Source organism: Nylanderia fulva, unplaced genomic scaffold (genome assembly GCF_048542155.1).
Source record: "Nylanderia fulva isolate GAGA-0341 unplaced genomic scaffold, ASM4854215v1 Scaffold14, whole genome shotgun sequence".
Lineage (NCBI taxonomy): Eukaryota > Metazoa > Arthropoda > Insecta > Hymenoptera > Formicidae > Nylanderia > Nylanderia fulva.
In genome coordinates, this window is record NW_028189622.1 from 2,949,699 (window position 1) to 2,974,443 (window position 24,745).

Genomic DNA, 24,745 nt, shown 5'->3' on the forward strand with positions numbered 1-24,745 from the left:
GTTACAATAACCGCAATATATCCGGACGCGAGGCTGTTTCTTTGCGATACGAGAGAACGACGTCGCGTCGCCGGGAACCTCCTCTCGGAGGAGAAAGGTTAGGGAATTGTTGGATGCGACCTAGTAAGTGGATGCCGCCACACTGGTGCAACAATGGCGAAATATAAATCCAAATCCCGACCGCCATCCTTCCTGCTCTCTTTTCGCTCTCGCGTACCTCTACGACACCTTTATCCTTCTCTTTCGTCTATTCCCGCGAACCGGCGACGGTGCTTTCTCTCGCTTTCTCTGCGTGTATACGGTCTTTATCCTCGTCCGAGAATTTTCCCGCCTGCTATTCAGAGCTCCTCTCTTTCGCGCTTCCTACCTCTTTATATCGTTCTTGTGCCACGCCGTCGTCTTCCGCTTTAATTCGACCCCTACGCGGGGCTTTCTTTATTTCTCGGACCACTTTGGATTTTATTCGCGTACGAGTCGTTCCAACAAGATAATAGACGACACCTCGAATAGAAAGTAAAATAAGAGGGAATATATATATCGCGAATGTTACTCATCTTTTTTCTACGTTCTCTATGAAACACTTGTATATTTTTTTTTTTTTTTTTTCTTACACATTTATCAAATAAAATATTTTCACGCGATTTTTTGATTAAGAAAACGAAGAAAAAATTGCAACTGTGTTATATTTATCGGTAAATAATTTTTTTTAACATTTGTACGATAAATCGAATTTTGCAAATTGTAATAAAGAGATACAGAAATCCATCTCCAAATTTTGATATTATAGAAAAGTTCGTCGAGGAGACTATTTGTGTCAATGTTATGACATATTACTGATACTGATAAGATATGATTTCTACGTGCATGGACCCGAGAGACCATTATTTCGGATATCTATGCAAAATCGTCTTCTAATTCTTCTCTCTTGACTTATCCTCCATATCTGTCTTATTCCTTACATCGCTCTAACCTCTTTTGCTTCAGTTTCTTCCTCCCAGCGGTACATATCATGGATACACATTCTTCTTGAGACCATTTCCTCCGTATATATATTCAGTCTTTCGCGCTCCCACGCCTTCTAGTGATTTCCCACCGGTCTTTCATTTTATTTCATGCTTCCGACTCTCTCGTCCAGCGGTATTTACTTACTATTAACAAAACACGCGGGCATTATACCTTATCGTTCCCTTCAATATTTATCCTTCATTCAATTTTTGTCGACTTACCGCGCTCCATGTCCGTCGTATCCCTCGAAAATTTTGTCCGCCGCAAATTTCACCATTATATTTGCATACTTTTCTTCTCATCTTCTCCATTAAGGTATCTTCCTGATCTGATTTTTATACGCTCTTGCGTTTTTTTTTTCTTCCTTTCGTCTGAAATTATTCTGATGTTCAATCTACTCCTCTTTGTCTTAACCGACTTTATTCTCTGACGAAGGATCTCTCTTATTCCCTTTTGCACTTATCAGGGATCGTTCTCGATTCATTCACATCTCTTGATCTTGTCGTCTCTCGAGCTCCTCTATTTTTCTATTTTTCTCACTCTTCGAGCCATCTCTTCTCCACCTTATTGTCCTACTCGACTCCTTTCGAAGCCGGTTTGTACACCAGCGCTTTCCGTCACCGTTTGCACCGCTTTTTCCGTATTTTTCCAATTTGCCTGAAATCGTTTTCTTTCTTGGCCGTGATCGGCTTTACCATCGGTTTCCTTTTTCCGGGCGCTTTTCTTTTCGGTCGCGCACGGTTTACTTCGTCGCGTCGTCGCTCGAAAATGCTCGTCCGTTTTAATTTTCTCGGGACTCCTTTGTTTCCTGTATTTACCTGCTTCACCCCAACCATTTTACCCGCAAGCATACTCCATTTCTGCTCTCTCGTACTTTTTCTTGAAATTTGTTTTCCGATTTGCGTTTGTTCTAAAAGGAAAGTCCTCGTCTTTTCCTCTTCTCTTACCACGAGGATGTGTTACATTCCGCTCGCTCTTTCCAATCACTTTAATCTTGATCCACTTATCCTAAGCAGCTATTCTATTTCTTTTTCATCCCTACTTTATTTTCACATCATCTCTTCTCTTCATTCATCTGTGATGTTTCTCTTGGCGCCAGCGACATCAAGGATTTACATATATTCTTTCCTCTTTGCCACTCTGCCTTTCTGGTCCCTTTACCTTACTCTCTCGACAAGAACTACCTGTCTGCTCCCAACAAATATGTATTCTTCTTGTATTTATGATGAATCGTTTTACGTACTTTTCTCGCCACTGTTATGCATCGTCGTACGAATCTTGTATCACGGCATGAATGTCCATCAGCACTTAACGTCATCAACTATTTTTCAGATAGATATGTAGAATAGCATCTATACAAATTTATTTTCGTTTCTTTAGTTTGATTTTATGTCTCATTATTTTTATCTAAATAATTTTTCATAATTTTTTTATACTTCTACACAATTGTATTATTAATAATATTAATAATTACTATAGGTATGTGTCTATGACATTAATTTTGAGACGTGACTTCTTGTCTGATTTTGATTATAATTACAAAAGTCCACCGTGATTGACGTAAATTAACGTAAAGCATTAATTCGATACGTAATTAATACTTTATTATACTCTCGTTTTAATTACAAAAGTCCAACCCGTATAATTGACGCAAATTAAAGCAATAATTCGATACGCGTAATTAATACTTTATTATTACTCTTATTTTAAAATCCTATTTTGAAATCTGTAAACTCGATATCTTGATATTAACCATTGTATATCGATACCTGACAGAATCTGGCGTGCGCGCGTATCGGTATTTATTATTATTACATTTAAAATAAATATATAAGAAATAAGAGAGCGAGATTGAAATAAGTGAGGGTAAATATTTCAGCATTTTTTGTATAAAGAATATTAGTTATATAAAACGCGTGTATATTTTTTTCTGTACAGAAATCGTTTGGAGAGCAACACGGAACACTGGAATGCTTTGCTGCTATCGTTGCGCGAACTCATTGAATGGGTGATAAGGAAAGATACAGAGCTCACCGGCTTGGGACCCGTTTGCGGCGACGTGGCTGCGCTACAAAAACAACAAGTAAGTTGCCAAATGTTGTTTCACGCATAGATTACTTGGCTTTCCGCTTCTTCGTCGAACTTTACTTAGTCCATATAAAGCTATAGAAATTTTACCAAGTTTACCTTTCCTTGGCGTATTCGTTATCTTCGAAAGACCGGCGTACCCCATTTAGCATCTTCAGTTCACGGCAACAGCAGCATCAATCTCGAACTTTAGGATTCGAGTCAAGTTACCTGAATATGACTTATGTATACCTAAAATCGATTTCGCGTAGTCATCCTCCGAGAAGCTTGCGAGTTTCCGCCTCGGAAACTGTGTATAGTCGAATAGAATGTAATTAAGCATAAGCTCATGTGTTACTAGGCGAGTGTTCAACTGTCTATTTGAGACACGGCGGCTCATCCAGAATGAATGTTTACGTATTCTCACCACGTATGAATGTCAAGCTTCGCGGAGAACGTATGTCTCAATTACTACATATTATCACGTCAATTGTTCGCTAAACACTTCGATTCAATTCATTGCTGATTTTACTTATAATTGAATTAATTCCCGATTCACTCGTTTAATAGAAATACATCTATTTATTTTACATCTTTTGCCTCTCTTATATTAAAATAATTTTCCCTATTTTATTCTAAATTCTAAGTACACATATGTGTTGGCGCTCTATTTAGGACTAAATTGCATACTGTTGATTTGTATTACTTTCTCAAAATGATTAACCATTAATTTTCCTTGAAAAATTGAATGTGGCTCGTCTGGAATTGAACGCGTCGATAGTAACCGCGTTAATTTATATCCGAGTATCCTTCGCGCGATAGTGTACAAAGGCACACTAGGTAGTTCGGATTAATCTGGATTAGAACACGCGTGTCGCCGGCGTGCAGAGAAGCGTTCTGTATTATATACAGAACGCAGGTAGGGTCCGAGTGTACGTAGGTGATAAGCCGCATGTCCCTCGACCAGATCCTCGATGTCATCGTGCGGCTAGATCTGCGTATGTATTTGTCACTCGTGTCGTAGAATGCAGGAAATTGCTATCGATTATCCTTGGTTGCTCAAGCGAAAGCGTAAAGTGCTCAACCGATCGCGAACCCATCCGATTGACTTCACGCATGTCTCCAATAAATACGATTGCTTTGAGACATTCAAATTTGAAAATCATCTTAATTTATCGCGCTGAAAATCTCTACAGCTCAAGCATTTATTTTTGTCGCTACATTATATTTTGCAGAAGAATATTAATTGAAATTTTTTCACTTGAAAACTTTTTTCGCGAGATACACAAAATATTCAAATTATAAATAAAATGCGTATAATTTAATGTCGTGACAAATATGATTCTACCCGACAGCATATTATCTTTTCATGAAAATATTATAAATAAAAAGGTTTTTTTCATAATATTATTCACTGCAATGCGAAAAATTGAAGTATTTCGTTTAAGTGAGCCGATTTACAGATTTGCGAAAATGCAATCGCATTTCTCAGGGTTTACATCGCAGAGAAAGCAGCAGTTTCTACGTTCCCGCGTTCTCTGCATTCCTTCAGGTACAGAATCCAAACTCTCGCGCTGCAACATCCCGACCACAATGTTCTAACAATTGTTTCCTAACGTAATTGTTTATCCGGACTTCTCCCCGTAGATCCAATTAAGATCGTTTCCCCGACACCTCAAACGTTTAATCTTCGCGCGGTTCAAACTGCTTTTTTCTCCCAAATTCATTAGCGAAATAACGTGGCGATTTAAATGATCGGCGTTCCTGTAATTATCGTCGACGAGATTGTCGCGAGATTATCGCCGCGGTTTGAAATTTGATGCGTCATCGTTGCGTTTTATCGGGAAAATGCGGTTAATGCGAATCGATCATACGCAGATTTAATTTAAATGACTTGCCGGATAATTAATAAATCCTGCCCTCATGCATATGTATCGATTTTAAATAATTTTGCGAATATTCTAAACACGTATATTCCCGTGCGAAATTCTGAGGCGATTCATCTCGAGCGATTTTAATTATGCGTTGTTAATTTCATTAACGTTTGACGGCGGAGACAAGGCATCTTTCTCGGACGGTTAAGCTACGGTCGCAATATTGTTATAGACTGCACTAACCTTTTACTTACCTCTCTCTCTCTCCTTCTCTCTGTTTTCTGTAATTAAGTCTGCCTTAATTGGATTTAATGAATATACATATAATAATAACAGTGATAACTGGAAACTAAACTGTGTATCGCGATTAACGTTTGAGTAGCCATTTTGAGAAGAATTATTCCAAAAATTGTTTTAATAAGCAAAACAGAAATTGAGTAGTACTAATTAACTCATTTGTAAGCTCAATCTCTAAACATTGTAACAATATTACCTCAAGGGAACTCTAGGTTAATTTAATTACGGATAACTAATGAACTAGAGGGAGAGAAAAGTAAATACGATGTATTGTTATGCAACATTGGCACAATAATAATGTAATACATCATTTTTCTTTTGTTGATTATTCTATCCATTTAAACAATAAATATTTTTTTGAAATAAATTACTGAAAATTTTCGACGCATATTTTTACAAAAATCCATCGAACTGTTGCTGCATAAATTGAATCTTACAATGTTGCATACGCGATATCTTGAATTATATATATAAACGGTGTTCGCGAAACTTTCGCATTAAAGTGATTCGCAATGCAAAATAGCAAATGCGGTCGCGTTCGATCGGACTCGAAAACTGCTGGACTGGGCATTGGAATCGGCCGCCTATATCTCGATAGTATCGAAGTCGAAACGAGGGTGGCGCGTAATTAAAAGAGCGTTTATTGCGTTCACGCAATCGGAATGAAAGCCGGTCGCAGTTAGTCGCCCTTGCACGACGATGCGATGTAACGAGCGCGGTCGTTTCTCTCTCTTAACGCGAGCCGCGTCCTCGAAAAATTCTATTCGCTCTCGCGAGGGTGGGATCGATATTCCGACTGTTGCGTAAACTCGCGCGTCTGTAACGACTCCGGGCGTCGCGTTGTTACATCCCCAGCAGCCTGTATTTTCCACGTCTTTTGCGCAGAGAATACGTTCGTGAATCAAAACTGATCGCGGTTATGTGCGAACATATATCGATTTGTGGCACGTCGCGATGGATTTTGATTTTTGCGACGAAAAGAGCCTCGTTTGCGCGCCGAAAGCACGTGTAATTTAATGGGCGTTCGCGCCCGTTTCTCGTCAAGTCCGGCCTTTATCCGGTGCAGCCTCGGCGCAGCGACGAACGATTGATATTTTTGTTTCACCTCGTCGTGTCGGGAATTTTCGCTCTCCGTGCGCGAGAAGAGTCGCTCGCGGTCGGAAGTTATTTTTCGGAGGTGCACTTTAGTCGAGTATCAACTCTCGGAATTTATGCCGGTGTGTTTCTTACGGCTTGAGAGAGCCCGAATCTCTCGCCGCTTTATTCCTCGATTGTTTACAGAGAGTCTGTCGACGCTCCTGGTCCGTGAAACATTTAATACTTGACAGACAATGACATAGGATTCATCTCACGTGGGTGAAATAAAAAAAAAACATCTTCATTGAGAAGAAAGCTATTTGGAGAATGATTACGAGTATACGAATCTTGATACTTGTTGAACCATCGTGTTTAAATTTCTTTTCGTTTGCATCACGTATAACAGAAAACGAGGGGCTCTATTTTTTCTCCATAACATTATATCATGTATTTATGGTAAAATAATTTTATTATTACAGTACAAAATATGAGTCAAAGAAAACAACACGTTTCATTCTGTAATAAAATTGGAATTAAATTATTTTTTATCGTGTAAAATATTTCTCTTTTTGTTTGTCGTCTTGCATTATAAACGCATATTAAATATAGGATAAAGGGCTTTCTTTCTCCGTGGAATTTTGTAATAAAAATTGTTTTGAAATAATGTATCTTTTCTCGATGTAATAACTGAACGAAATTACAGTTGAATGCTAAAGATTCTGAGTTCAGATACGCAAACGATATCGCGCTATACATCAGTGCATTGTTGTATGCATCTTGTAATTAACCTCTCGTAACGTGATAACCACATTGATAAGAGAAGTTGTCTTACTGCAAGCAATTAGAAAATGTTCAACTAAGTATCTAATTGTTCTAATTTATTCGTTCTAATTTCTTTGTTGACGTCTTGGCTCGCGGCTAACAATAAGCATGCGTCATGCGTAAATTTTCCTGTAATTTATAACAAGAACATAAATATTTATTGACCAATTATGATTTATTTAGCAACATCGCAAATTTTTTTTTACTTTTTTCATTAATAAGAATAACTCGTTTATAGCAAAAAAGTATGATTTACACGTAACTAGTGATATATTTTTCTATAATAAGATCTATAATAAGAAAGGCCTTGGAAGAGAAATCTGTACAGTGAGAATTACGAGAGAGCAAAAAAAAAATAAAGAATAAACGCTATGAGATTTCTATCACTCATCGTGCACTGCGCCATCATTCTTCGAAATGGGAAGCGAGGAAAGAAAATAAGAAAGATATAAGAATGATTAATGGCCAGTATATCATGAAATCTGTGTTCTGCAGAACACCAATTTAACCAATTTATTTAATAGTATATTTTTCTTCTGGCAAATTATATCTCTTCTTTACAAAATTCATTTCGCAAATTCTTAATTACTATTAAACAAGTGGCGATAAATAACTAACGATTGATAACTCAAATTGCGAACAATTGCGAACAGTTGTTTTATATGTTATACTTTATACATTTATATATGTTTTACTTATAATCGCAAATTTTTAAAATAATTAAAAAGAAATTAAGTAACATATATTTTCGTTGTTGTGAGACTATATTTCATATCTGATATGTTATATTATTTTTTTCAAAATAATTTACAAAATAGATAGATTTGCACTCCCAAAGAAATATACGTGATTTTATTCTTAAAAAAACAACTGGTTTTTATCAGCGATGGAATTCTCTGTAGTTTGTGTTATAACTCTAAAAAAATCGTACAAAATAATATCGATGCAAGATTGAAAAACAGAATGTTAAATCATTTAATTTATTTCGGGTTGTATTAAACTGTACTGATGTAACTTAAAAATTAAATGTAATTTAAAAAATACAAATACCAATTGTGAAGTTAATTACAATACAGTTGATTATGTTTGCAAAGCGAAAACAATCTCTTTAAGAAACTCGAGCGACATCGACAGTTCAAAACAATCTTCATACTCCGCCATTTATTTCGCTTACGATGAATTTTGTAACGATGTAAAAAAAAAAAAGCGGAAACTAGATGAACATGTCGTCTGAGCGTCTTTCGACGCGCAGAAAGAAACTCGCGACGTTTTACCCGCAGCAAATCCTTAACTCCACGAACGACGAGAAATAATCTCGTTAACTAGCAAGCATGCAATACCGTAAGAGTGCCTTTTTATCCTCTTGACTTTTTTTCTCACCGACTGCAGCAGGCTAATTTTCAAGCTTGTTGTAACATCTCGTCAAACGCAATTACGACTACACAGGTTGATGTTCCTTGCGTCACGACAGTAGATGACATTGCATTTACATCGTAAAAATCCAATGTGAAAACGTTTCATTGCTTTATTTGATTGTCGTATTATTTTGTTACAATATATTTACAAAGATTTGTAGAGCATGTTTTGTTCGTTTAGGTAAATTTCAATATTTCAATTTCAAAATCTCATAATGTTTCAATGTCTAATAATACAAAAAAATCGAAGAAAGAAGCATTGAACTCTATATAAATAATTGCATTATTGTTCTTTTCAATATATTGATTGAATTATATTAACTTGTATTAAATTGTAAGGATGATGACATCAATTGCGAAGCTACCTTATTTAGTCAAGATAAAATTGATTTTTTTTAAAGCCTCTTTGGCGACGAGGAGTTGATTCGCCAAGGGAAAGCCTGGCACTGCACCAGACACCGATGCTCCTTGTCTCGTTATTTTTGTTTCACGATTTACGTTTCTCCTTCACAGGACGACCATCGTGGCTTCAGAAGACAGCTGGAGGACAAACGACCGGTCGTGGAGAACAATTTGCTGAGCGGTCGCCAGTACATCGCCAATGAGCCTCCGCTGTCGGACACATCGGACTCCGAAGGTACGTGAATTATGAATTATATATCAATTCGTCTATCGATTTTTCTTCATCCTCAAATTATAATTAACAATTTAATAATATATTAATATCCGACCTAACCTAAGGGTATTTTAGATAAAATATTGCACGTAAAAGTCAGACAAATAATATTTTATGATATGTGTAATATATTATTTTGCGAATAGAAAATGTTTTCGGAGAGTGATAAGGATTATTTAAGAAGGCAAATGTTTGAATTTCTTCGCGTGACATGTATATTTTTCTGCGCTTGTGATATATCTAGTTTAAAATTATTTTCGTATGATATTTAAAAAAAATCGCTCTCTATTTCGTTCACACGAACGAAGAATATCTCACGAAGGAACAAAGAAAATCGGCGAAGTATATTCATCGTTAGTTCCGTGAAACCACCTCATAACGCAAGACTGAGTTTGCCGATAGTGCTCAGTAATTAAGAACGATAGTGCGCCTTTCAATCTCATCAATTCGCGCTTTTATTCTTGCATTCGTAATTTTTCGTACCAATTACCGGAGGCAAAAACCTCGAGTATCTCGGCCTATCGGTTTGGAAGAGAGCACAGGATTTTCCCTCTTTGTTTCTATCGCCGTTTGATTTAATTAACGAATTGTTATTGCTGCCATTGTCCTTCCGTTAGTATTCTCAGTGACTTTATTTTTTAATCCATAAGAGGAGGCGCTTATAAATTCGCAATATTTGAAATTTTCATTGTTTCTTATGATAACATAAAAAACCAATTTAGGGAATATAATAAAAATGTTATTTAAATAATTGAAAGAATATTTCTTATACCTCTTTTTCTAAGCTGTTGATACGATATTTTAGTGAGATTAATAATGTATACACTCAAGAGTATGAGAAATTTTATTTTATTTTTCTCTTTCGGTAAACTTGCGAGTGTATTTTAATAATTCATACATTTCCTTTTGAGTTCGTGAATTTCCGCTTTAGTCTAAAATTTCGTATCGTGGAAAGAACAAAACAACCTCTAAATATTATATTCTAAGTTGTCCAGACTGGAAAATTCTGCACAAATATTTTGCGTTCACTTTTTTTCCTCTTCAGTCTAACTTGCCGGACCAGAAACGAACTTCATTCTTTATTGTCGTTTACTTTTCAAGAATATAACCAGGAAAAAAAACAGTTACAATACTTTGAAAATTCTATTTATATAATCTCATCGAACTATAAAAACGCGGATATTAAAAAAATTAGATAAAAATCTTTAATGCGAAATTGTTTTACTTTGTATATAATTTACGAATTTATAGATAATAAGAATAATTTTCTGCAAATTGATCACAAATTTAAAAATAAGAAATGTATGTGTTGAGCTGCTAATATAAAATATAGAAAAGCAAAAATATTTTAATCGTACATCATGACTCAAACTTAACTTTCCATTCTTATATTATTCTCATTTTTATTTCAATTTATTTCCTTATACACTAGAAAGTTTTAAATTAAGTTTGAGGATTAATGATTATGATTATTATGTGAAGATACGTTTTTGAATATTTTCCCAAAGTAAAATCTATTTTATCGAAAGAAATATATTAAACATTTTAGTCTCAATTTCGTTTTACAAAGTTATTTATTTTGAAATGTGATTTTATAGTATGATGTAATATGGTTATGCAAGTGTCTTTTATATAACCATTATGAACAATTCTCTTATATGATATCGCGCTGTATCGTAATATCATTTCAAATATTCTCTCGGAGATAAAACTTCTAGCAGACGGTGTTAACGTGACTCTATCGGGAACTGATGTGAAGCGTTTCTAACCAGTTACAGACGTACACTTCCCAGTTTTCGTTCTGTATCACCAACTCTGAGAGTTGTGAAATTTAGACGAGATGTTTTATTCATGTTGCGCCGTCTCTGATTGAATAGGAACAGGAAAAATGAAGTAAGGCACTAAATAATACATCGAGGTGAATCCGATTTCTTTGATTTGTTGAAAATCGAACGTGGGGAGATTTTATTTTAAATTATTTCAGTTACGTTCTTTCGATACACTGAAAATCAAGTCTTATATGACAAGTAATATAAATTTAATATGACGAAGATTTTAACTTTATAATTTATTTTTATTACCGATCTTCGTGCTTTTCATCTCACGCGGATTAAAATATTTTTCAATAAAATTTAAAGTGTGACTTAATATAAAAAAATGAAGCGCTAATTTTACTTATTAGTCTGAAGTGCATTTTGCAAAATTCATCATGCTTTATATAAAAGAACTGAACTATATTTTATATTCTCTCTTCGTAATTGTATCTATACATTGATATATATAAGTTTCGGTTTATATTTCTCATATTTGTTGCTTTTACTTTTCGTATAAAAACCGTACACTATATTTATTGATATACTTTTATTGAATTTTCGTGAGAAAGCGAGTATTTGCACCACGTTCGTTAAAAAAAGAAATTATTGCGGTTAAGTAATCGTACTTCCGTCGCAAACCACATGGGGTTTTCAATCGAATTACAACTATCGTAGTACATCGGTGCCGATAGAAGACGACGGGGGCTTTAGAAGAGACGTCCCCAAGAGGGACTGAAAACTTGTAGGACTTACTAAAGTCCCTGAGGAAGGTACGACACAGCATATACGTATTTCTCTTCCAACTTGGACTATTACTTGCGTAATTAGTCAGTAAAGGATATTTACTATTCTCGATGTTAGCTCATTGTTAAACGCAATTGTTACGTAGCAAACTTTTATTCCCAAACAAGTGTAAGATTTAATTTCAACGTAATTGACTTATTGTTAGATCAATTACGTTTATATGACTGGTTGTTTCGAAATGCATCATAAGTGTGGAAACGTTTATATGATGTTTATTCGTGATCTTTTTATGCTTAACGATAAAGAAATATTTATTATTTATTTATATACAATAAAGTGTTGTATATGCATAATTAATAATATGCAAAAAATCGCTTTTGAAAAAAAAATCAATTTCTTTAAACATATTATTTGATATATATTTCGAATTAACGTACACGTATCGACGCCACTGACTGTAATTATCAGAATATCGCGCGATTGATCGTCAAATATCGAAATAGCCAACCGACGATAATTTAAGCAAGTTTTGATCAAAAGTTCATTAGTCTCCGTCAGAACGAGATTTAATTACTTTGGAAATGTATTCGCGCAAACACGCTCGCTAATGCTATTGTCGTCAAACTATATTCAGTGCCAGATTGTACCAATATCATGAAATTAATTCGTACAGTCAATAATCGATACTGTTTGATGAAAAATATATAAAGACTTTTAATTTCCATGCACAAAAATATTTCTACAGACTTGAATGAATTAAAATAATATCTCTAAAAGGGGATTTATGAATCTTATATATACTTACTATATATGCAGCAACAGGAAAGTATTCAAGACGAATGAATTCAGTTGTATTTATAGAAAAAAGACTTGTTATATTATGCAGCAATATTCAATTTTTGTTAATTTGATAAGAGGCAGGAATATTTAATCATACGCTCGACACATACATTTCATACTTTAGCTAATTATTTATTTATTGAAACGAAAGACATGTATATATCACCATTGAGAATCATTATTCATTAAATATTGATATTATATCATTCTGTATTAACACACAGAGAATTGTTTTTTAGAATTTACCCTGAAAATTATGGTAATCGTGAGACAATGTGTCTAAAATTTCTTTGATTAGTATTTTTATCACGATAAAAATATTAATATCTACCACAATAAGATATAAAATATGTTCGATTAATTTTCCTATGTACATATGAATATTTTTGATTGTGGTAAATATTAATAAGAGAAACTCATCAAATCCTTCCAATACTATATAGTATTGTTTCACGATTACCATGATTTTCAGGCTAAATTCAAAGACAAAACTCTCTCCGTATACATATATCGTGAATTACTGCTATACTCTATAATTCAACTTAACAGAGTATGGAATTATTCAGCCGTGGCTCAAATCGTTACTCGGAGTAATCTCTCGACGCATCGCTTCATCTGTACACGAAAGCTATGTTCGATACCTTCGCGACTTTCAGGGCCGCGGTTGATTGTCATTCACCGTGCCGCTTGTAATATCCGACGTAAGATCCCGGAATAACCGTAACGATAGCTTCGCTCCGCGTAGAGAACGGATTTGATCCCAATAACTGTGGATGCGGCTCCTGCGAGCGAGCAACTCCGTGCAGCGGCCGCGCGCGGTTTCGCTCATTCCACAGGAAGTCACGTTTCGCAAAACGTGCCCTGCATCGGCCGCGCCGCGCGCAACGTCGATAAATTTCTGGAGGTAGAATAACATCGCGCCGTAAGGCCGGATTATATAATTCCGACGTTGAATTCGCCGGTGCGAATTATTCGCGAACTTCATTCGCGGTTCCTGCATTCGGTCGATCGGAACTAGGACTCTGCTGTCTTATTGATTTACAATTTTTACCGGCGAACAAAGATTGCGATTATATATTATTTTGTACCTCTGCTGACTCTCCCGAAATATATTTGGATTGTCCGTGCTTTTATATGATTAAGGTTATATATAGTTAAATTATTATTAAATTGACATTTTTTGACGTATATTGTTTGATGTGTTTCTGGTATCAGAATAGATGAGGATCTTTTTTGTTCGAGGTAAAACGATTTGATCAATTCTTTATATTTTTGGAGTTCTATACTTTATAAAGACATTATTAGTCACATCCGCGAATTGAAACCGATCGGACTACACATCTTATCAGAAACGCGTGCGTCAATAGCTCCTAGAATGATCGATCAGACGGAAATAGTTGACCTAGAATAGTTTTGCTTCTTGTTAATTGCGCTTGTCGTAGTTGGGAATGTACGCGATGTAATCTTGTAATACTGTCAGAATATGTCAAGAAGAATTTTGAAATGTATTGTTCAGAGTTTAATTAGGAAATTAATTGTCTTGGAAGGATAGGATTGAATCGAGAACACAAATTAGAAAACTTAAAGTGCTTTGTATACACGTGCCAAAATGGCGAGTCAAATTGTATACACGAGTCAAATTAAAATACTAACGGAAAATCATTTTTGACAATAAATCTAACTAATAAATGAAAAATAAATCAAAATATTAGTCTTTAATATATTGTCAATATATACTAACATATTATGAATCGTTTATTAAACAGTGAAATGCAAATTAATACTTGACATTTTTTTAGGAAGAAGACTTGACATTTTCACTCATATTACTCGATAACAGTTGCGGGATTTATATTTCACTCTTTAGAGAACCCTGTTACTATTTCCGTCTTTGTCGCCCATTTCCTCTACTTAAATCCGGACGCGGTGGCGAAGGAGAAAAGAATTAGCGTGACACTTCGAGGATGTGGATTAAAATCAGGTTGAAAAAGTCAGCGAGCAGGAACTAGATAAACTAGTGGCGTACGTGTTCGGAAAGTAGAGCGTCAACTGTTGAATGGATGGCTCAGTAATAAAGAGCGCGATCGTCTAATTCAATTCGTTCTTAGACTGTTTTCGGAGACGGTTCTTGTTTTTCGATCCGCCTTGTTGTTTCTTGTTTCCCGTTGCTTACTTTTTCACCTCCCGCTTTAGAGAAAATAGAGGCTGCATCCGACTGACTTCATTCCACCTGTCGGTCTCTACAGGGGAGATCAGTACGTGATAACATAGAAAGAAAATCTTTGATCGCGCGCATTTCTTATCGCGAATATCGAATCATGGAATTGTGAAATAAAAAGCTTCTCTCTTTTTTATTTTTGTAGCAGTTTCTTCGCTTGCCGTCGTAAAAGACTATATAAATTTTAAGTAGTTATCATATACATACAGAGTGTATCTAAATAAATGCAAAAAATTTTAGATGATTCTTTGTCGAAAATTAAGGGGGATTTCTTAAGTTTCCCTCCCTGAGGGGTTACACTTTTCTAAAGAGAAAGATAAACACATTAAGTAAAATATTAATAAATATCCTTTTTATTAGTGAAAAATATTTACCCAGTTTGATTTTTTTAATTTATCTGAAATTTGGAGAAAAAATAAATACTTAATTTTTGAACCTGTATATTTAACTCGAATAAAAATTTACATACAAAAATCGATGAGAGTTATGAAACGCGATAAAATTACTAAAAAAAAGACTTTAATTTTAAAATTTATAATAAGTCATGTAAAATATATTTTTTAATTTGTGCAGGGTGTTTATATTTACGGTGACATATTAAAATAATTAATCGTTACAAACGTATCGTGCGCGCGTGTAAGATGTGTAATTGCAACATAGTCACCGCAACAAACTACTCTTATTTTCCCGCGGAAAAAACAAACATCGCGCCGCGCTTTTCCGCGAGTTATTATCCATTAGCCGTTATCTAGATTGATTGTTCAATCTCACGTGACGCGAAAGATAATCGCGCGGCCGCGCCTGATGTCCTGTCCCGAGCAAATCGTTTTTTCCCCATCTTTTAATATCATCGGTGCGCCTTTATCGCGGGATTTACTGCCGAACGTATCTCCCTGGAAACCCGTAAAAATACCGAGACGGGCCTCGCCCGCCGAGTCGCAAGAAAATCCTTTTATTTTTCGTCAACGCGCCGGAACGCGCGTAACGAAGCGTAGAGAAATGGCCGAAAGCCCGGGGTTAGCTATCCGAGCCTATCGCAGGGAATTAATTGTCCTATGAATCACGCATCGTATCATGCAGCGGACAGTTTTTATGTGCATGTTTAGCATTGATAACGCCCGATGCCGTATACCTATATGCGTCTGCTCGTTGGCTTCCTATCTATCCGCGTGTTATGTTGATTTATGTTCGCGATGTTACCCAGCTGGTCTTCGCCGCGATTCATCCTGCGCATCCGCGTTTAATCGCACGTGGATTTATCGATTGACAGCGCTGAGGAGGCAGGAAGGAGATATTTGTATTTTTGCGCGACTCGATCGATTCGGATCGAGCTTTTTTCTCTCTCGAATATACGCTCAAACTTGACATCAAAGTATAAACTTGTGTCGGAAAGACGCGATCTTCTCTCGATACGTTATATAGGAATTTTGATGCAGTATAATGTTATATCAGACATTTTTTTATACACGATGAGATATCGTGCGTTCTCATCTTCTCGATACTTGAAAATTTTAGAAAAATATTGACAATTATCTCCATTTGTCTCCTAGAAATTGCTAAACGTTTTATCTTTCACATATGTAAATGTCAGAAACAACGAGACAAATATTCTCAAAAAAACATTACTGATAAACATTTATTTTTTTCTAAAACATGAAACACAATCTGGATATTAAAATAATATTTTAAGAGGTCTTTGCTGTTTGTACTACAAACATTGTTCACAAATAAAAGCTTCAATATTCGCCCATATTTGCGAGATAACGAAAGCGTACCTCTATAACTAAATAAAAAAATTAGAATTGTGTAGGTTTGGAAAGCGTTTAACAGTTTTGATCCTTTATATTTGCTTTTTCTATAGCAGGTAGAGAATTGGATGGCGATTCCCGAGGATACAGAAGCGCCGAGGAGCAGGCGCGCGAATTGACGCGGAGCATTCGTCGCGAAGTGAATAAACTTTCGGAGCAGTGGAACGCTTTAATCGAACGTAGCGATGCGTGGAAGCGGAAACTCGACGACACCACTAACGTGAGTACCTTACTCCATTCTTACTTACACAGAAAGTCGCTTACCTTCGGAATGGTATTCCCTGATATGAATACCAATTTTTTCCTTGTCTTTCGCGGAAACATATATAAATCCCGGCTTGGTCCCTGAATCGGATGTATTAAAAAACCAACAGGGATCGATATCCAGAATTTTCGGACGCCCGCGAGAAATTATCGAGTGTGTGGAGAGACAGAACCGTATAAATTGCGAAGTTACGGATTTTAGATTGAAGTTGAAAAATATATTTGCGCACGCATTGTCGATTTGAGAATTACGTAAGTAAAGTTGCGATGTTACGCATTTTGTATGCGTACGCAGCACGATTTAAAAGTAAAGAGATAAATGGTTGATTGCAAACAAAGATTAATCGCTGGACTTTGTTACGTGATCTCCATTAAATGAACGTGTAGCAAATAATTGTTAGAGGTGAAATGTATCATTAGTATATTAGCTAAACACAGGTTTAGATGCCTAGACACGAAATTTATGACTCGCGATATATCTCGATGAGCAGATAAGAGAGGTAATGTTTGCGGACTATGAGTTTCGCAAGAATTAATTGATATTTTGTTGCTGGGTATAATATACAAACTTAAATTAAGCGCGAAACTTGGAATTTTCTTGCGGCTGGAAGCGAATGCGAAAACTTTGATTTATATCCTTCCCCTGTGCCACGATATTATGATAGATCGAGATAAGTCCATGTAATATTAAGTGCTATCGAAAGTAACTTTAAAATCAACTTTTATGTAAAAGAGAAACTTGAACAGGAGAAGTTCATTTATTTTTATTTGATGAACATATTTTCTCTTCAACAAGTAAGTGCAATTAATTTTCATATATTTGAAAAATGTGACAAAGTAATAAGTGAAAGATATACATTTTTCTTATTTCTCGAGCATCGATCTTTTAATGACAGATCAAAAAAGTTGATTTTTTTCATATTATTTGTTCTGTCAAATATAAGCTTAATATAAAATTGTGGCTATTATATCTCTTATGTTTTCCACACGAATAGATTATTATATTAAGTTCTATATAAAATGAGAGATATCTATTACTCGTGCTGATATCGATAAAGTTTGACGGACCGTGTATAATGACGGTGAGAAATACGGGATGTTTAGTTTTAACAAGAATTTTACAAGTGGCCAATGACGACATCGTTACGAGGCTCAATTTTTCCGTCGTATCGCTTTATGATTGCCATTACAATCTTCTCTATGAGAGGTTCCATTTGTCGGAACGACTTTGCGCTTTAGAGGGAGAGCAACCGGACCGTTTATTGGCGAGCACCGAGGAAAGACGTTCGGAAACGAGCTGTCTCGTAGCAAAGGCGAGCCTTAGATGCGTCTCTGGCCAATCGACGCTCGTGTCGCGTCTAATACCTCCGAAATCTCGAGCTCACGTCTTTTTCGATATCGGAAATAGCCCCTATTTCCTGGACGTTCATTTAATCGAGGTTCTACTTTGTATCGCATGTACGTCAATTGTGCCTGATAGAGACTATAATATAACTTATGGAATTAGAGAAGGAGTATATCTTCTATTATTATGAAAAATTCAGGGATCACATTATTTTTGCAAAAGAAAGCTTATACACCCCGTTATATTTTTTAGTTATAATCAAAAATATAATTTTCCATCAGCATGGCTTCTAATTAAATGAGAGAGAATTTTATTTTTAATTACATGTACCAGGATATTTAACAACGAAATATTAATTTTTTCACACACTATTAATATATGATAGATATATACATATGCTGACATGAAAAAAAAGAAATGGACAGGATTAAAGTGCTATTTAACGTCGAAGATTCACGAGTCGCGCGCGAGGAGACACGATTAAATATTCAGCGAGGAAAATTCGTCGACCGACTTCATCAAAGAATGCGCTCCTCAAGTTTAATGCAAACCTTGGCAAAGCACCATCTCTCGTGTATACGTGCTCGAGCGAAAAGAGCCTCGCTCGAAAGCAGCCCTCTTCCGTATAGGAACCGTTTATAAGCGCGCGGAGCGAAGAAGCGAGGATTCCGCTGTTCCTTATCCTCGAGAAGGTCGAGAATTTATTATCGGTTGACAGTGCGACACGGGGGTTGTGTGTATTCGCGATGCATCTATAATCGTGTTCCATTCATCGCCCTCGGGTGCTTAGGCGCGAGCATCGATCGGCGGATCCGTGGAGGCATAAACCGCGTTTCAGAATTCAGCTCTACGCTTGCATTCACATCGTTGTCGAGGTTTAATGCATCCTTTCGTGGATGGAATCACGTCGACTTCGTCCTTTCTCCTCCTTCGTCGTCGTACATGGTTTTCTTCGTTTTCATGCGCGTACGACATCACACCCCTCGGTCTTATAAGCGGTTTTACGCTTTGCATCTCTCGTTCGCGTTGAAAGAACGATACTTGAATGCGGTTGAATATTCCACGTCTCGCGTTCGAGAATGAACCCTGCGACGGTAGATTTTTTTCCAAAATAGTCCGAACGTTCTTTACGAAAATAAAAAAATAATAATTTTTATTTTAAAAAATTGTAGTAATTTAATCAACCAACTCTGGCAAATTAAGTGATCTTTATTTAATATTCACGACGTTTCGGCCCTTATTAAGTGCTAAAACACAACTTTTTTAAAAACCTTAATTTTTTATCTTAAAATGTGACAAGATATAATAAAACCATAATGTGAAACAATTAACTATATTAGTATATAGTTAATTGTTTCACATTATCGTTTTATTATATCTTGTCACATTCTAAGATCAAAAATTAAGGTTTTTTAAAAAAAGTTGTGTTTTAGCACTTGATAAGGGCCGAAACTCATGGCCGAAACATCGTGAATATTGAATAAAGATCACTTAATTTGCCAGAGTTGGTTGATTAAATTACTACCATTTTTTAATTATCATCTGGTGACTTTATAGTTTTTTTATAATTTTTATTTTACTTTAATTGCGTTGATATAGATATATATGAGACGGGCATAAAGACATTTTTTCTAAAAATTCGTCTTTGATTAAAATGAAATCCACATGATACTTTTGTGACAGTTCGTCGACTGTGGCGTTGATTTTTTCGGTATTTCGAATTTTTCAAGACTAGCATTGCAACGTCGACGTACGAAATATCCTCGAACGAGACAAGATGCCACTAGTAGTGTGATTCGAAGCGCGACGCATGCCGATCGAATGGAATTCATGATACGTGCACGCAATATCGTCTGCGTCACGCACGCACGTGTAGTGCGCTGCTCGCATAGTAGTTTGCGTATACGTCGTTGATACAGAATAATACGACGACGCAGCCGACGAGCCTCGTTTCGATCAGCTGTTACTCGCGAGGAGAACCGTCCGCTGATTCGCAATAAAACTATGACAACGGATAATTGATCATCTTGATTCGGATGGAAGCGCAGGCAAAGTACGCTAATTAAAAAATTTTATCGGATATAACCGAGATAAACGTCGAGTGTGATGTAATTAAATCGTAATAGACGACTAAACGATACGGTGAGTTGGTAATACAAATTATAGAGTATTAATTGACTTTATGCGACATTAATAATCGTTAACGTCAATTTATTAGTCAATTACGTGGCGGGGGATTATATATTTCGTATACTATGAATGTGCGCCAGCAATTGGAATACACTCTTTTGACCATAAATATTATTGAATCATTAGTATAATTGAAAGTTTGCTGCTCTCTAAATAAAAAAATCCCTTTAATTATCTTAAATAAATTTTATTTTAAAAAGTATACGCTTTCATAAGACTTAATAGTTAGAATAAAATTAAATTTAATTCAAAAATAGTACAATATATAATTAAGGATATTCCTGAATTTGACTCGAGTTTTTGCGCGAGAATTTTCGGAGAATTTTTATATATGCATGAAAACTATTTAGATATATTAAATTAATTAAAATAACAAATTTAAATAATAAATTACATTACTGTTAAATTCGATAGTTGACGGTATTTTTAACCGAGATTTCACGAGCTCGAGGAAGATGGTAATAATTTTCTTTTAACGAGCTCTAATAATAATGTCGACCCACCAGTACCGAGGAAATTCATTTTAATATAATTCGAGTGGTCTATCGATTATAAGCAGGAACAGCTGGCGCTCTTTGGATAGATAATTCGGTTTATCTCCGGTTAATTGCGATATTTAATTATACGTCATCATTGATCAATTTACAAAACACAACTTTTACAAAATATCTGTTTTTATATTTCATGCGAACCATATGGAATAGTTTTTAATTTTCAAAGGACTTGCAATTTTTATATTTGTAGCTTTCATGTAATTTTATTGAACTCGAATACTCCGATTAAGCATCAGTAAATTGATCAGTATATATCGTCGATCAAATCATCTCTTCTAGATCGCAAATTCTTACAGCTTTTATATTTGCATAATTTAATAGAATATCTTAGTTTCTCAGCTAAGCATTGTTTATGTAAAAATTAAAATTAATTTAATGGCTATAAGTCTTGAGGAATTCATTTCGTTGCAAATTATACATGAACGCAGCTGTCCAAGGGGGTCTCCGGTCGCTTTCGATAGTCGATGAAGCTTAATTGCAAGATGCATATTCATCAATCCATTTATTTATTCTCGTTACGAGTTGGAGTAACAAGCAAGTTACTTAGTTTCCTATTCGATCTGCGCGCTAGCCGCGTCGATAAAATCCTCACGTTTAAGTAAATAAGCTCTTCAAAGGCGATCGGAAAGGGCGTGACTCGGCGTGACGTCGTTCATCTCGCTCGTTGTGTTCGATTCAACGTGTTTTCCACAATGTCGGCAGACGAGATATTAATAACTATCGCATGTTTATCGCTCGAAAATAAACGGACCGGTCGAAGCCCAACGAGAGCGTTTTGAATAAGTATAAAGAAACGCTCGCTCTCTCGAGTATCTGTCGATTAAAAGTGCATCGTGTTAACGGTCATGTGACCGATACGATGTACCCGGAAGATCAAAGTTTCCGTGCAATCAAAAGAGTCTGCGTCACGAATGCATAATTCATGAGCGAAACACAATTTAACTTTTAAATTCCACGTTTTCTCGCCGCGATCCCTTCTTCCTCGCACTTTAATTATCGGCTATCTAGTAATTACGGACGACACCTTCTTTTTGGTCGCCGATACCGTCCGGGATTCACCGCTTTATATTAATTTGACTTCCTATCTACCGTCACGCCTGGATCGCCCGAAATTGTTCTTGGCAATGCAAACGAGACGAAGCGAAATGTCTCTCGAATAATTCTCTCTTTTCCTATCGGGAAATCGTTATAAAAATGATCGATGATTAACGATTATATTATCTTGATTCTATAGAGTTTTCAATCAAATTCTTCATCTCGAGATTTTTATATTTTTTACAATCGAAAACTGCTCAAATTGAAGAATTTTTATTGCTTCATCATTTTTATATTTTTTATTTTTTAATTGAATTTTACAATAACCAATGCTTTTTATAGACATTAAATTTTAGAAAATATGTAATAATCGAGAATCGAGATACAAAGATTGCAAATAATATTATGCGCGTTAACTTTATTTTTGAATTTTTATCGATGATTGTACTGCCTTATTGTTTCGAAATTTATTTTTATCGAAAAAGTATTAAATTTGTTATACGAAAGAATCTCAATTTTCTTTTTTGCCAAATAAGTACTGAGAATTTATTTTATATCGAGACAAAGTAAACGCGTATTTTCTTACGAATCTTCATCGTGCACAATCTTCAAAAGTTTTTCAAAAGTAGAGTAATGAAGAACTTGACGTACCTGTCACTGTAATTTTTCAACTTTATCGACAACAAAACAAATATTGACATGTATTAAAAAGTCTTTCCTTGGGATTGACGGACGGGCATCATTTATTACGAACAGAGAAGTTTTATCTGTAAGAATGAAGCGAAGCAAAATTCTTTTAAAGCATCAAACTGTTGGATATTATTTCGTATAAATAATTTGTGACGAACATCTATCTATATCTATCTATCGTGGAAGAAATTTTGCGTAGTATTTGCGCAAACGTACATATATATGAAGAACAAACTTTATGTGTATTTATCGTTTTTCGCTAGAAAATTGCACGTGAAAAATAAATAAAAAAAAAAAAATAGATTTCTCATTCCCGCATGTTGACCGGTCCGAGAGGTGAAAGTGGAGTAGAATGCACTCTGTTAGGGTTGGCAGATGGTTGAAATCGCGAGATATCCCGATTTAAGCTCGAAATTAAGCCGAACCAAGCAATTCGAGTCGTCCATACCGGAGGAATTCTCCTCCGTAGTTAGGTATGCAAAGGAGGAAGCAAGGCAAGAGGGATCCTGGCCAGGCCCAATCAGGGAATATAGCTGGCGGTATAATTGTATGCATGTGGTAGTACACGCATATTGACGTACACACGCACAAACGTAACGTCATGTGTTCATAGGAGAATAAAACACACTTAGGCGAGTCGAATGAATGAATGAATAAATGAATGCACACGTATATCCAGACCAGCTGCGGAAATTGAAATACCGTCTTTTGAGTTATAATCGCATTATCTTTCGAATTATTCCGGATTAATAGCGTGTTGAAAAAGACCATGACGATCGGTGGTTCTGTTGAAAAGTAAATATTCAACATCGCGTGCGAGCTCATTCATCTCGAATTAGAGTATCTGAGATCGATTGTACAGTGTCGGGGCAATTCTCGAGTGTTAGAATGAGTGTAGATTAGATTAGACTGTATTTATGTCTCTTTTTGTAGAAAAGAAATGCCTGTCGGATCGCTTACATTTTTGAGATATATACGAGCGTTAAATTAATAAGTTTTAACAAAATCTTTAGTTTACTTAATGAAAAAGAAAATGGTAAAATTTTCCTACAGAAAAATAATAAGGATGAGATTAATGTATGATATATTGTGAAGGAAATTATTATATTTTATTTAATTTTGCACAGTTGAAAAATGAAGTAACATGCATACACATTAAGTGCAAATGTAAATATGTTGCTCCCTTGGCTTTCAATCAATCTTTCAAGGTTTATATGATCAGAAATATTTTTATAAAAATTTAATGTCTCTGTAATGCGACTGTCGAGAAATCCAGTCGCGATTATTGGCAATATTGGCAGAAACTTGTTTTCGAGCTGATAGTTAATCAATTACGTAATATAGAGATATACACATAAACAAAGATATACATGTATATGCATAATTTATGCTGTATATATACATTTTCCGGAGTGAAATGTTATTTCCTGGCGATGTTAATATGCTCGGGCATTCGCATCGGTATTAATCCATTTGCTAACTAGCGGACACTTAATTAGTCAGTTAGCGGCAGTTCACTAATTACTTAATTACAAGGTAAATTTGTAGTCAGCGAAGTATAGTTAAGTTTATATGTAAATAGAATAGACAGACTGATGATGAGCCTATTTCTATCGTTAAAACCGGATATAGATATTACGAGTATTACGCGCATGTCACATCCAAGACATAGTTGTTCTACAACTTTGCTCATACATTGGCATATTAATGATTTCGAATTGCAGCCGATAATCTCTCGACAATCTTTGCTTACGATGATGAAAGATAGGAAAAAGAGGTAGGAAGAAAAATATTTAAGTATCTTAATTAATAACTTGATAAATCATATGCGTTCTGTGCGCAGTATAATTTATCAATTATTGCTAGTTTTATTTTTATTGCAATATATGTATGTATGATGTATGCGTCATGCATATCTGACAACATGAACAGAATGACAGAAATTAATCGTTAAGAAATAATGATCAAACGAGTCATGCATACAAGTATCGCTTATTTTTTCACTTAAGT

The 24,745-nt window shown here is 35.3% G+C and overlaps 1 protein-coding gene across 11 annotated transcripts in view; it reads left to right on the forward strand.

Annotated features, from left to right (window-relative positions):
• The window catches only part of LOC114929124 (dystrophin, isoforms A/C/F/G/H), a 420,071-nt gene that overhangs the window by 341,840 nt on the left and 53,486 nt on the right, over positions 1-24,745 (forward strand). For 10 of the 11 annotated variants that reach the window (XM_085480171.1, XM_085480172.1, XM_029300536.2 and 7 more), the window contains 3 exons: positions 2,944-3,088; positions 9,071-9,194; positions 16,711-16,877. In XM_085480171.1, the coding sequence (XP_085336297.1) occupies positions 2,944-3,088; positions 9,071-9,194; positions 16,711-16,877 (436 nt within the window). The remainder of the gene's footprint in view (positions 1-2,943; positions 3,089-9,070; positions 9,195-16,710; positions 16,878-24,745) is intronic. The other variant, XM_085480169.1, reaches the window with a different exon arrangement.